Below are 14,656 nucleotides of genomic sequence, written 5' to 3'. Positions count from 1 at the left end.
ATCAGCTCTATCATTCCAGTTCTCATCCCTCTGCCAAATTAGACTAAACCCTCCTGAACTGCTCTGGCAAACCCGCCCACAGGAATATTGCCACCCGCCCTCCCCTCATGTTCTACTGTAACTTTGTGTACAGGTCGAAGCTTCCCCAGAAGAGATCCCAATGATCCAGAAATCTGAACCCCTGCCCCCTACAACAGTTCCTCAGCCATGCATTTATCTGTCAGATGTTCCTATTCTTACTCTCACTAGCACGTGACACGGGCAGCAATCCAGAGATTACTGCCCTTGAGGTCCTAGGTTTTTTAGCTTTCTACCTAGTTCCCTAAAATCTCTCTTCAGGGCCTCCTCACCTTTCCTACCCACTGTTACAAGAAAAAGTTTGTGTACCCTTTGCAATTACCTGGTTTCCTGTATATGTAACTCATAAAATGTGGTCTGATCTTCTTCTAAGTCACAATAATAGACAAACACAATCTGTCTAAACTAATAACACACAAAACAATTGTACTTTTCTTGTCTTTCTTGAACACATTGTTGAATCATTCACAGTCCAGGTTGGAAAAAAGTATGTGAACCCTTGTATTTAATAACTGGTAGGATCCACCAGGCCATCAGACTGGTGAACTCACACTGATTTGAGCGTACTCTATATTACATTGACTGTTCTGTTTATTATAAATTACTATGATTGATTGCACATTGCACATTTAGATGGAGATGTAACGTAAAGATTTTTACTCATGTATGTGAAGGATGTAAGAAATAAAGTCAATTCAATTCAATTCAATTCAGTAGAGTTCATGGGTTTGTGATGTGCTATTGAAATTGTCTTGGTGACTAACGGCAATACGTTTTGCTTCAGTCAGAGAATACTGATGTTGGAGGATGTCATAAACACAAGAGATACTGCAGATGCTGGAAATCTAAAAGCCAGTCCTGATGAAGGGTCTCGGCTCAAAACATCAGCTCTTTATTCCTTTTCATAGATGCTGCCTGACCTACTGAGTTTCTCTCACATTTTGTGTGGTTGTTGGAGGATGTGATGTCTTGAATTGCTTTGTATTTTTCATTCAAACAATGCATTTACCATCTCTGCAGTGACTTAAGACCCTGAAATGCAGCCTATCAGGTTAAGGGGATGGCTGCTTTTGGTCCCATCAGCTTCTGTAGTACCTCTTTATAAGTTATTTGAAATAGTTCCCTCTCTATTGCTACTGATTTTCTACCATTTTTGGGATGCTTTTAGTGTCTTCTACGGATGTGAAATATTTGTTTGGAGTCTCTACCATTTCCTTGTTTCCTGTTATTAAATCTCTTGTCACATCCTTTAAGAGATTAATGTTTGCCTTAATTTCTTGTTTCCCTTTTATGTGCTTTCCAAAGCTTTTATGTTTCTTGAAAGCTTGTAATCCATTTCTCCCTTTTTATTTTTGCCATCCTTTGCTGGTTTCTGAATTCTTCCCAGACATTTGGATTAGTACAAATTATTGCAACAGGACTTTTATTTCAATTTAACTTCCTTAGTAAGCCTTGAATGAAAATTTTGTCTGCCCAGTATCTTTGAGAGCTATGAAGTATTACCTTGAACATCCATCATTGCTTCATAGCTTTAAATGCTTTTAAGTTAATAGTAACTAGCCAAATTGGGAGTGTATTTCTTTCTCTAAGCAAGTATGCCCTTTCAGGAAGATGGCATAGATTTTGAATGTCAGTGTTTCCATCCAGCAGATTGTTTTCATTATGTAACATTTCATTATCACATGATGTTGACATTTGTAATTGCTAAATGTGATATCCTGAATGCAATTAATCCCCATGCTTTGTGCTGCTGTTGTTGCAGGTCCACAGAGGAGGGATAATGAATTTGTAATGCACAGTGTCTGCTGTTCTGGGCCATGGAGGACGAGTCTATCTCAGGGAGTGATCCAGATGTGGAGTCGGAGGATGTGGAAGAGGAAGAGGAGGAGATGGAGGACAATGATGGCGATGACGAGGATGACCTGGAAGAAAATGGTGAGCAGCCAGTGACCCTTTGCAATTCTAGATAAGCATAAAGAAGTTAAGATTGTTGTGAGATTTTGATTAAAATTTTAGTAATACTGTTAGGTACTTTTGTGTTCCTTTAATTTTGAGTGTCAATTTAGCTATTGGCAGAGATAACTGAGGAGATTGTGGGTTTGTACACCATTTTTAAGTGTTTGACAGTGAGCTGATGGTTCAGTGCCGTTACTCAAAGGATACTAGATTAATAACCATGCATTTATTTTTGAGGTGAGCTTTTAAGCTGAGGCACTATTGTGCACCAAATGTATCCACAACAACCAATTAGAATCTTAATACCTGTGAAACAAATCATGAATAGACATCATTGTGTAATTGCCTTTGGATTTTTCAGACATTTGCAGGTTTTCTTATGACATAGGCCATGTGGCCTAACGGACTCATTCTCCACTCATTTTCCGATCATCTGTTTTTTATCGCATTAACTTACCTAGTTCTCTCTTCAGCTTGAGTTGCAGTCTCATAATGGAGACAATGTGCCCATTACTATTTAGTGAGTGTCAGCTGACATATAAATTATTAATTTGTTTTATTCCTAAAAACACAATGTATTGTTTTTATTGACATCTTGATTAAGCTACCAAAGGCTACAGAAGCCCCTCTTATTTACTGCTTTTGTCCCGTCAGTAAGCTGATTTGTAGAACCAAGAAAAAATAATGATGTTTATAATTATGAAAAATTATGTTACCTCGAGGTTTGCTTGGTTGATACTCACTTCAAACAAAGCTATTCAATTTACATTATTTGGGGATTAAAAAAAACCAAGACAGCAGAATATTGAACACTTAGATCTGTCTCACAGATTATGAGAGATCCTCTTGGTAAGGCTGTTCTCGGGTAGAATTGTATTGCCTCTGAAAACGTCATAAATGACCATTGCAAATGTCTTTGGAGCTTAAAGAGGTTTACTCACTACAGTACCAGTTGGAATACTGATGGTTTACTTGCAGGATACAAAGTTGCAATGGTGACCATCGTCATAAAACAATTGTCAACTACCACTAATGGTTTAACCACTACTAGAGATGAACTATAAACAGAGCAATTATAGATGTTTAGTGAATATAGTTTCCAAAAATTTTTAAGCATGGACTTATTTTGCCTTTATTTCTTTCTGTTGTTGTAAGCTCTCCAGCTCTTCACTTGCCCTAGATTGATTCACTCATTCTACAGCTCTGAGTTAATTATCCATCCCCAGAATCTAATACAAATTCCCCACACATGGAAAGACTTGCCTCTCTTTAGCACCTTTCAAAATTTAGCAGCATTCCTGAGACCTTTACCACCATCACATGTTTTTAAAAACATTCACCTAATAATTTGTATAATACAATAAGTGTCCAGACAGCAAGCGTCCACTCAGAACAATTTGATAATTTGTCAATTTTTGCAATATTTGTTAAGCGGTACATAATGGCCAGAGTTCTTTGAATTATGAGCTTTATTTGTATATCTCATCAGATTCAATTCCATTTATCACATGTACATCAAAAGGTACAGTGAAATGTGTTGTTTGCATGAACAACTAATACAGCAAGTGATGTGCTGGGGGCAGTTTGCAAGTGTCACCACACGTTCTCACACCAGCATAGCACCCCCACAGTACTTGGCAGAACAGCACCAAACACAACAAGCAACAAAAAGAACAACAGAAAACAAGCCCATTTCCTCCCTCCCATATTGCCCCACCCACAAGTTTTCTTATTAAGAAAAATCTGGCCCTCAGCTCTTGTTATCTATACTGGTAGAGATAATGGGTAGTATAGAAGAAAAAGCTGCTTGAAACAGTCCTGTGATATCTCTAATGTCCAAAAGTAGTACCATATCAGTTCTGCAAAACTATTAATTCAGGTATTTTTATTTCGGCCCTTGGAAGCAAGCACCAACCAACAGAGCAACAGCTAATGTGAAAAATTTCTCAATTCTACAGCATATTAGCAAGTGTTAAGTGATTACATAGGAGGACTACCAGCATTGTGATTTCACTTCAATCGCACAACTGAACAACATTTATATTTTGTTCATCTTGCAAAGTTTTTTTCATAGCATTTCATTGATGAAGGTGGTATAGGACCCTTCTGTTTCACTGTCCCAAAGGACATTAGTGGCTCTTTTATAAGCTCAGATAAATGAATTTTTTCACTTCAATTACTGAATCATGAGAACAGAAGAGAGTCTTCCCAAAAGAATCAGAATTAGGTTTATTATCACCGGCATATGACGCGAAATTTGTTAACTTAGCAGCAGCAGTTCAATGCAGTACATAATCTAGCAGAGAGTGAAAACAAAATAATAATAAATAAAATAAAACAATTAAACAATTACAGATATTGAATAGATTAAAAAATGTGCAAAAACAGAAATACTGTATATTAAAAAAAATGAGATAGTGTCCAAAGCTTCAATGTCCATTTAGGAATCGGATGGCAGAGGGGAAGAAGCTGTTCCTGAATCGCTGAGTGTGTGCCTTCAGGCTTCTGTATCTCCTACCTGATGGTAACAGTAAGAAAAGGGCATGCCCTGGGTGCTGGAGTAGGTTCTTGATTTTTCAAGTCCTTTATTTTTGTAGGCCTGATAAGTAGATCTAGCTGCTGGATTTGGAAGAACAGGACTTGGGTTGCAAGCTTAGGTTTTGCTATCAGTTGACTTGAAGACTTTTTACATTATTTAGCAGACTAAAGGTTTACAGTGCTGGTTTAAGTTTCCAGCAGAGAAGCAATTCAGATCTTTGTCATTGTCCTTTGGTGTCTCTGGTATTGATCAAGTGGTGTCTGTAAGAGTACTAAAACCATTTTATGTAAATTGTTCAAGTAGTTTTTGATTTGTTCTTCTTTCAAATCTCTTACTATCTCTTCTTTCAGTTAGTCCTGACGAAGGGTCTCGGCCTGAAATGTTGACTGTACCTCTTCCTAGAGATGCTGCCTGGCTTGCTCAGTTCCACCAGCATTTTGTGTGTGTTGCTTGAATTTCCAGCATCTGCAGATTTCCTCGTGTTTGCGTTTTTGATTTGTGTGTACTTTGTTGGTTCAGGACCTGCAACAAAACTGGTTGTAATCTTGGTGATAGCATTGGATATACATGGAAGCATTTACACTGTTGTGTGGAGAGTGGAGCAGTCATCAATCCTTCAAATGAAATCAAGCTCAATCAGTGAGATAGTGTCCTAGGTGAGCATGACAAGCAGGTTCAAATATGTTCCGGAGGGAAAATTGGATCTGGATCTAATATAAGCAGTGGATGGTTTACTAAACTGAAGGAAGTGACATACTGTAAAGTAATTGCCACTTTACTTGGAAATGATTTGAAGTCTTGGATTGTGGGAAGGGAGAAAGGTAAAAGAGTACCTGTTGCACAGGGAGGTATTTTGAAAAGATAAGCACTGATGTTAAGGTGTGAATGGTGCTAAGGAATTTACCAGAGGTAATGGTCCTATCAAAGTTCTGAGAAACACTGGCCAGGTGGGAAATAAGATATTATAGAAACAGGGTTGTAGATACAGCTCGGTCTTCTTTTGCTGTCTTGGTAAAGCAGCCAACATAATCAAGGACCCCACTCACCATGGGCATTATCTCTTCTCCCTCTCCTATCAGGCAGTACAATGAGATGGACTCTTGACCTCCCAGTCTACCTTGTCATGGCTGATGTGATGAAATGATCCCTATGAATGAATCGTTTTTCACTGCACCTCGGTAAATGTGACAATAATAAACCAATTTATCAAGTTAGTGGTGGCTTTATGCATGAAGTGTTCGAAAATTTGAAATGTAGACTGGAAGGTGAGTACAGGGAGAATATTGTCAAAATCAAAATAAATTTATTATGCAAGTTTGTATATGTCATCATATACTACCTTGAGAATCATTTTCTTGTAAGCATTTACAGGAAAATAAAGAAATACAATTAAATGTAAGAAATCTATGCTTAAATAAAGATGGACAAACAGCCAAAATGCAAAAGATAAACTGCACAAATAAATAAAATAATTAATGATACCGAGAGCATGAATTGTAGAGTCCTTGAAAGTGAGTCTGTCAACAACTGATTCTACAACCTAAAGACACACTTTCAGGGACTTTGCAACTTGAACTTTGAGTTATAGAATCCTTGAAGATGAGTCTTAAGGTTGTGGTATCAGTTCAGCATTGAGGTCAGTTAAGTTATCCATACTGGTTCAGGAGCCTGATAATAACCATTCCTGAACCTGGTGGTGTGGGACCGACAGCTCCTTGTACCTCCTGCCTGACGGTAGTAGGAAGAAGAGAGCATGGCCTTGGATGCTGTTTTTGTGTGCCAGTGCTTATTCTGCCTGGGAGACAGTAATGTATATAAGTAGACAAGCACTGTTCAGCAACAAACATCAAAGTTGTTGGTGAACACAGCAGGCCAGGCAGCATCCCTAGGAAGAGGTACAGTTGACATTTCAGGCCGCGACCCTTCGTCAGGACTAACTGAAAGAAGAGCTAGTAGGAGATATGAAAGTGGGAGGGGGAGGGGGAGATCCAAAATGATAGGAGAAGACAGGAGGGGGAGGGATGGAGCCAAGAGCTGGACAGGTGATTGGCAAAAGGGATATGAGAGGATCATGGGACAGGAGGCCCAGGGAGAAAGAAAAGGGGGAGGGGGAAGCCCAGAGGATGGGCAAGGGGTATAGTGACTGGGACAGAGGGAGAAAAAGGAGAGAGAGAAAAAGAATGTGTGTATATAAATAAATAATGGATGGGTTACGAGGGGAAGGTGGGACATTAGCGGAAGTTTGAGAAGTCAGTGTTCATGCCATCAGGTTGGAGGCTACCCAGACAGAATATAAGGTGTTGTTCCTCCAACCTGAGTGTGGCTTCATCTTTATGTCGACCACATTTTGACTCAGACTCCTATCATTTTGGATCTCCCCCTCCCCCTCCCACTTTCAAATCTCTTACTAGCTCTTCTTTCAGTTAGTCCTGACGAAGGGAATCAGCCCGAAACGTCAACTGTACCTCTTCCTAGAGATGCTGCCTGGCCTGCTGTGTTCACCAGCAACTTTTATGTGTGTTGCTTGAAATTCCAGCATCTGCAGATTTCCTCGTGTAAATGCATAATTAAATTCTTTTGGCTTTAATTTATATTTTATTTTAATTCCTTTTCATAAAGTGCTGGTCAAAGTAGAAAAATGATTTGGAAAACTTGAGATTAAATCAAAAGAGAGTAAAATTTAAAATATATCAATGAAAATTGTGCTTTAAAAGGCAAACCCTATGTGTTTGTTGTATTTAGAAAAATGCATTAAGTAATCTGGGGAGAAACAAAGTTGCTATTTTCCATCAGCTTGCATTGCTTGGACTTCATCATTGCTCTAAATTGTTTTGCCAGTTTTGTCAATGTGTGAAGTCCTTTTCTCATCGACCTGTAATTTGTTTGGTATCTTGAGAACCGTTCTAATATGTACAGTAGTTTGCAGAATGCTACCTGAGGCAACAGGAAAAGTTGATCCAGCATGGTATAAAGAATTCATTGTCTCAGTTTTTGGCATTTTCCATTTCCTGCTGTGATTTTGGGTGAAGTTTGCATTGTTGCATAACTGCGTTATGTAAGAATTGATAGAGAACTGTGCTAAACAATCTATCATTATGTATGGATTACATTGTAGAAAAATATCCCCCCTCTCCCTGGTGTGGGGAAAGGTTGGCAGAGGTTGGCCCTGTTAATTTATCCTGGTTTATGAAACAGTGGAAACTTGAGAAGACACGTGATAGTCTGAGAATGCTCTGTCATTGTTAACTTTTTTAAAGAACAGAATTTTAATGCTGAACATAACATAAAATAAATATTACAGAAGATTCTGCGGGTCCTAGAAACCTTGAGGAACACACAGAAAATGCTGGAGGAACAAGTTTAATTGTCATTCAAACATACACGTGAATACAGCCAAACAAAACAGCATTCCTCTGGGGCCAGGGTGCAAAACAGTACCAACAGTCACACTCAGCACATATATTTATGATAGTAGTAGAAAAAAATAGTTACAAAAATATAATAATAATGTAGCCCAAATCCCTGAGTGTCGTGGCCTGTAGATTGATGGTACATGGATGTTGCCCTGGAGCCACATTTCTGCAAGGACGAGTTCTTCATCTTGTGTACAGACAAACACAATCCAGTCTGTCTTCCACCGAGCGAACTCTGGGGGGCAGCACCAATGGAGGGGCCAGTCCCCAGCCCAGTTCAGAATCCAGTAGCATACAGCTACCTCTGGCCTCTCTATCCCTGTCTGCCCCAACAGGCAACTCCGAGGCACGAGGCCTTGTCCACGCAACAACAGCTCCCCTGCCGTTGATCTCGCTAATGAATCAGTGAATCGGACTCGCAGTTTTCTACATTACTGACGTCCAATGGGATCTTGGGATCAGCAAAAAAAACATCCAAAACAATCACCCATTGGCTCGTGCACTACCTCTGGTGCCTTCTTCCCTGGGTTGTTGAAGCAGGCTGCAACACCATGCACATCAAGTCCGGCTCCACTGCTATCCAGCAACTCACAGTGGTGTAGATCTGCAGTACATGGTGTTCTTAATGTCCAACAGTGTCTTGTGATCATGAAAAAGTAGCAAATGATGAACAATTCATCCTTTGTTTGGGCTCAGGCCACTTTTCTGAACGCACCTCCAACGTACCAGCTACTGCCTGACCTGAGTTCCTCCAGCATTTTGAGTGTGAACATAAAATCTCAGAGTCAGAATCATATTTGATATCACTGGTATATTCTCTTTTCTACAGCTTTTCTAACTGTGTTAAACAGTTGCAAATTTTATAGCCACAAATCTGATAAGTCTGTTTCAAGCAATCAGGTTGTGTTGGATTGGTCAACTGGTTCCAAACTTTATGTAGTTGGACCCAGGTACTGTCTGTCTGTATTGTAATTCCCATTTTTAAATAACAGAAGTTTACTAGGGAGGGCAAATATGTGTGGTGGTACTTGGAGTTTATACTGCGAATCAAGATTGGGTTCCGTTGGTGAGTTTTTTTAGATAATTTATTGAGATACAGCATGGAAAGACCCTTCTGGCCCTTCGAGCTGCTTGCACAGCGGTCCCCCAATTTAATCCTAACCCAATCACGGGACAATTTACAATTCAATTAACCCCCCAACTGGTACATCTTTGGACTGTGGGAGGAAACAGAAGCACATGAAGGAAACCCACGTGGTCAAAGGGAGAACGTACAAACTCCTTACAGGCAGCAGTGGGAATTGAACCGGGGTCGCTGGTACTGTACAGCATTGTGCTAACCACTACGCTACTGTGCTGCAACTCAGATTTTGAAACTAACAAAACTCATTTCAGTTACGATCTGTCAGGTTGAGAGTTAAACATTTTATAGGAAGTAATATTTTAATACTTGTAAAAGTCATTTTTATCATATTTTTAATCCATTCAAATAACAAGATCAAAATCCAATTATATCCTTTCTTGGGCTTGGGGTTGGAAGAGTCTGTCCAGACACTGATATAGAGTTGGATTTTGCCTTGTTAATGACATACAGTTTTTCTTTAAATAGTTTGTACATTGTGCGACATTAGTGGTAATGCATAGCAACAAAGTAATGTGTTAATACTGCACTTAAATATTGTTTATTATAAGAGTTCACCATCACGGGAAGAAAAAGATTGTAAATTGAATCTTCCCAGCAAGTGACTAACAATTGAGAGACTGAGACCATAAACCTCCAGCGAATCTTTAACACTTTTGAGGCTTTTATCTTTTTTAAAAAGCTTACTTCAAGTTTTTTTTAACTGTTTGTTCCCTTGGGTGCATTTTCATAGTACTTTATGTTGTCTAAGGGTGATTTCTTGCAATTGAAATACCTTTGAAATTAATTTAAAGTGTAATGCAGGAAATCTGGTGGCCAAATTGAACACAGTAAGCCTCCATGAACACCACTGTGATATCAATAGGATAACAGGGTAGTTTTAGGGATAAATACTTAAAATAAATTTATTTTTCGGATGACTTTGATGGAATTCTCAGGTAAATGATTCAATTAGAAACTTGGTTTTGTGGGATATTGAAAAAAATTCTGTTGCAAGATAATCTACTATGCATGTCGTATGTATGAATTCCCTTTGGTAGAGCTCTGCTTGAGTGTGAATTGTTACATAAGTCCTTTTGTTCAGACCTTGCAGTTCCTGTTTACTTGAATTAATTGCAGCTGTTGGGTTTGAGTGGCTGAGGTTGCTCTGCATTGATATGCTCCTGGATTTCAGCTAGCACTTTAATGGTTATTTAGGCACCAGGTCTGGCTAATGATCAGCTCAATTACCTGCTCTGAGGAAATCTTAAAGCAGCTACCAACCTGCAGGGAGTATGGACTTGGCAGGTTACACTTCAGACTAGCTAACACTCAACATTTAACAGGTAAGGCACATTTAATAGGTAGTGTTCCAATTCTAGATACCAGGAATCCTTGCCTTTTCTGCCTTTTGTACTGCTTATTATATGTATCAGTATTTAAGAAGAGCTTGAATTGATTGCAATTTCAAAGTAAATTTATTATCAAACTACATATATGTGACCATATACAACCCTGAGATTAATTTTCTTGCGAGCATTCTCAATAAGACCATAACAGAATTAATGAAAAACCACACCAACTTGGGCACTCAACAAATGTGCAAAAGACAATAAACTCTGTAAATACAAAAGGGAAGTAATAATAAAAACAAACAATCAATAACAAGAACATGAGATGACAAGTCCTTGAAAGTGAGTCCATAGGTTGTGGAAACATTTCAGTGATAGGGCGAGTGAAGTTATTATTCCCTTTGGCTCAAGAGTCTGATGGTTGAGGTGAATCCTCAATCTGGTGGTTGAGTCCTGAGGTTCCTCTACCACCTTCCTGATGGCAGCAACAAGAAGAGAGCACGGCCTGGATGGTGGTCATTCCTGATGATGTATGCTGCTTTCCTGCAACAACGGCTCAATGGTGGGGAGGGTTTTACCTGTGATGGACTAGGCCATATCTACTACTGTTTGTAGAATTTTCTGTTCAACGAGGGAAAGGCTTTACAATGTGAACTTCTGCTTTGTCCTTGTGCATTATTTTCTTCAATCTTACTGAGTAGTTAAGCAATTGCTGACACCTTTTCAAAGAGAAACCTTTTAGGATGTTTGCTTAATATGTCTCACGTACTCTGGAATGTTTTTTCTAAGTTTGGAGTTTTCTCATGTAATGTAAAGGCATTCAATATTTGTGCTGTTGAGTATGTTAGAATTGAAGGAATCCATTTGTAAAGTAATGTAGAAATATTAGCACTTCAATGACTTGAGAATTTTTCTATTATATTAAAGAATATTATTTAATTTGAATGATAAATATTCATAAAATGCTGTTTATAACTTCTAAATATCCCAAAGCAACGCAGGACTTTGGCAAATGTAGTCACTCGTCAGTATATGGGAGCACACTGTTTACTTGTGATCAATAAAGTTTCACATAATGAAATAAATATTAGATCTGTTTGTGACTTCTGGCAGAGAAGTACATTTTGGGCAGGTTTGGGAGAGCATTATTATCCTTCAAAGTAGTGACATGGGATTTTGTGAGGGGCGAACTGGTTAATCATCTAATCCAATAGGTGATATAACCTATAATGTAGCACTCTTTCAGGACTATGCTGAAATGAGCAACTAAACCATGTACTCAAACTTCATCAAACGCCTGCCATTCTAACTTGGTGTTACATAATACAGTCTACTTGTTTATCAGCAAGTGTAAATGACCATCAGAACACAACACAATGCCTCTCCATTATCTGTCTATGATGGGCCTTCACTGCATCTCTTCAAAGACTGAACTTTATGAACTGCCCTTCTCGATGACTTGCCTTCTGCACCTCTGTTTTTGAAACTTTTGATTTGCCATATATCCAATATGGCTCAACTATAACATTCTGAAATAAAAAAGGCTAATGATTACATTAGGAATTATTATACATGATTGATTTATTGTTTGGTTGTCCATCATAACCAATGATGACAGTTTCTGAGATCCATACGGGAGAGTTTTTAAAAAAGGAAAAGCTGTTGAACAAGTACAGTTCCACTTTCTCAACTTCTGAAGTCCGGGTCAGTGGTACGAGTAGTTGTTACAGCTGGGGTCTTCCTTAGTTGCCGTGGATGACTATGACAATTTCTGTGCCTTGTCATGCCCTTAGCTCTCCACGAAGTGTTGTAGCAGCACCTGGCTGTTGGATTACACTGCTAATCTCATCCACCTAGTGCGTCGAAGCTGACTTTGCACGCCAGGCATTATAGGAATTACCTGGGTTATAATTACATAATTTAAGCTTCTCAATGATACATAGAAACATAGAAAACCTACAGCACAATACAGGCCCTTCGGCCCACAAAGTTTTGCCGAACATGTCCCTACCTTAGAAATTTCTAGACTTACCCATAGCCCTCTATTTTTCTAAACTCCATGTACCTATCCAGAAGTCTCTTAAAAGACCCTATCGTATCCGCCTCCACCACCATTGCCGGCAGCCCATTCCACGCACTCACCACTCTCTGAGTAAAAAAAACTTACCCCTGACATCTCCTCTGTAACTACTCCCCAGCACCTTAAACCTGTATCCTCTTGTGGCAACCATTTCAGCCCTGGGAAAAAGCCTCTGACTATCCACACGATCAATGCCTCTCATCATCTTATACACCTCTATCAGGTCACCTCTCATCCTCTGTCGCTCCAAGGAGAAAAGGCCGAGTTCACTCAACCTATTTTCATAAGGCATGCTCCCCAATCCAGGCAGCATCCTTGTAAATCTCCTCTGCACTCTTTCTATGGCTTCCACATCCTTCCTGTAGTGAGACGACCAGAACTGAGCACAGTACTCCAAGTGGGGTCTGACCGGGGTCCTATATAGCTGCAACATTACTTCCCGGCTCCTAAATTCAATTCCACAATTGATGAAGGCCAATACACCGTATGTCTTTTTAACCACAGAGTCAACCTGCACAGCTGCTTTGAGCGTCCTGTGGACTCGGACCCCAAGATCCTTCTGATCCTCCACACTGTCAAGAGTCTTACCATTAATACTATATTCTGCCATTGTACTTAACCTACCAAAATGAACCACTTCACACTTATCTGGGTTGAACTCCATCTGCCACTTCTCATCCCAGTTTTGCATCCTATCAATGTCCCACTGTAACCTCTGACAGCCCTCCACACTATCCACAACACCTCTACCCTTTGTGTCATCACAAACTTACTAACCCATCCCTCCACTTCCTCATCCAGGTCATTTATAAAAATCACGAAGAGTAGGGGCCCCAGAACAGATCCCTGAGGCACACCACTGGTCACCAACCTCCATGCAGAAAATGACCCGTCTACAACTACTCTTTGCCTTCTGTGGGTAAGCCAGTTCTGGATCCACAAAGCAATGTCCCCTTTAATCTCATGCCTCCTTACATTCTTAATAAGTCTTGCATGGGGTACCTTATCAAATGCCTTGCTGAAATCCATTAAAACCTTGGTTTGTGCGGCATTGTTGAAAAATGACAAGTCAGCATATTTTGGGCACTTTATTTTGATCTACTGAGCCTTCTACAGTGGTGCTAGAAAGTTTGTGAATCCTTTAGAATTTTCTCTATTTCTGTATAAAAATGACATAAGATGTGATCAGATCTTCACGCAAGTCCTAAAACTAGATAAAGAGAAATAATTAAATAAATAACACAAAAAACACGAGACTTTTTCATTTATGTATTAAGAAAAATTTTCCAATATTATATGTATTGGTTGGAAAAAGTATGTGAACCTTTACTTTTAGTAACTGCTGTGACCCCCCGCCCCTCCCCCCCCCCTTACGGCAATGACTTCAACCAAATGTTTCTGGTAACTTGATCAGTCCTGCACATCAGCTTGGAGGAATTTTAGTTCATTCCTCCTTACAATACAATACTGCTTCAACTCTGGGATGTTGATGGACTTCCTTGCATGAACTGCTCTCTTCAGGTCCTTCCACTAAGTTTCTATTGGATTAGGGTCAGGATTTTGACTCAGTCATTCCAAAACACAAAATTTCTTCTGCTTTAACCATTTTTTGGTAGGCTGACTTGTGTATTTAAGGTTGTTGTCTTGCTGCATGACCCACTTTCTCTTGAGCCTCAGATACCCTGAGATTTTCCTGTAGAATTTGCTGGTACAATTCAGAATTCATAGTTTCTGGTTCCGAGGCAGCAAAGCAGGCCCAAACCATGACACTGCCGCCACCATGTTTCACAGATGGGATGAGGTTCTTCTGTTAGAATGCAGTGTTTGCTTTTCTCCAAAACATAACGCTTCTGATTTAAGCCAAAAAGTTTGATTTTGGACTCCTCTGTCCACAGAACATTCTTCCAATACCCTTCTGGCTTATGACCACGTAGTCTTTAGCAGACTTTAGATGGACAGTAATTTTCTTCTTGGAGAGCAGAGGCTTTTTCCTTGCAATCCTGCCATGCACACCATTGTTGTTCATTGTTTGCCTGATGGTATACTCCTGAACACTGACATTAGTCAATACAAGTGAGGTTTGTAGCTCCCTAGATGTTTCCCTGGGATTCTTTGTGA

The 14,656-nt window shown here is 39.5% G+C and overlaps 1 protein-coding gene across 4 annotated transcripts in view; it reads left to right on the top strand.

Moving 5' to 3' along the window:
* Positions 1-14,656, top strand: part of rad54l2 (RAD54 like 2) — a 227,155-nt gene that overhangs the window by 109,437 nt on the left and 103,062 nt on the right. For all 4 annotated transcript variants that reach the window (XM_063067816.1, XM_063067815.1, XM_063067817.1 and 1 more), the window contains one exon: positions 1,841-2,013. In XM_063067816.1, the coding sequence (XP_062923886.1) occupies positions 1,896-2,013 (118 nt within the window). In that variant the 5' untranslated portion in view covers positions 1,841-1,895. The remainder of the gene's footprint in view (positions 1-1,840; positions 2,014-14,656) is intronic.

The sequence above is a fragment of the Mobula hypostoma genome, chromosome 15 (assembly GCF_963921235.1).
Source record: "Mobula hypostoma chromosome 15, sMobHyp1.1, whole genome shotgun sequence".
Taxonomy (NCBI): Eukaryota; Metazoa; Chordata; class Chondrichthyes; order Myliobatiformes; family Myliobatidae; genus Mobula; species Mobula hypostoma.
This window is presented reverse-complemented; position numbering and strand designations above follow the sequence as displayed.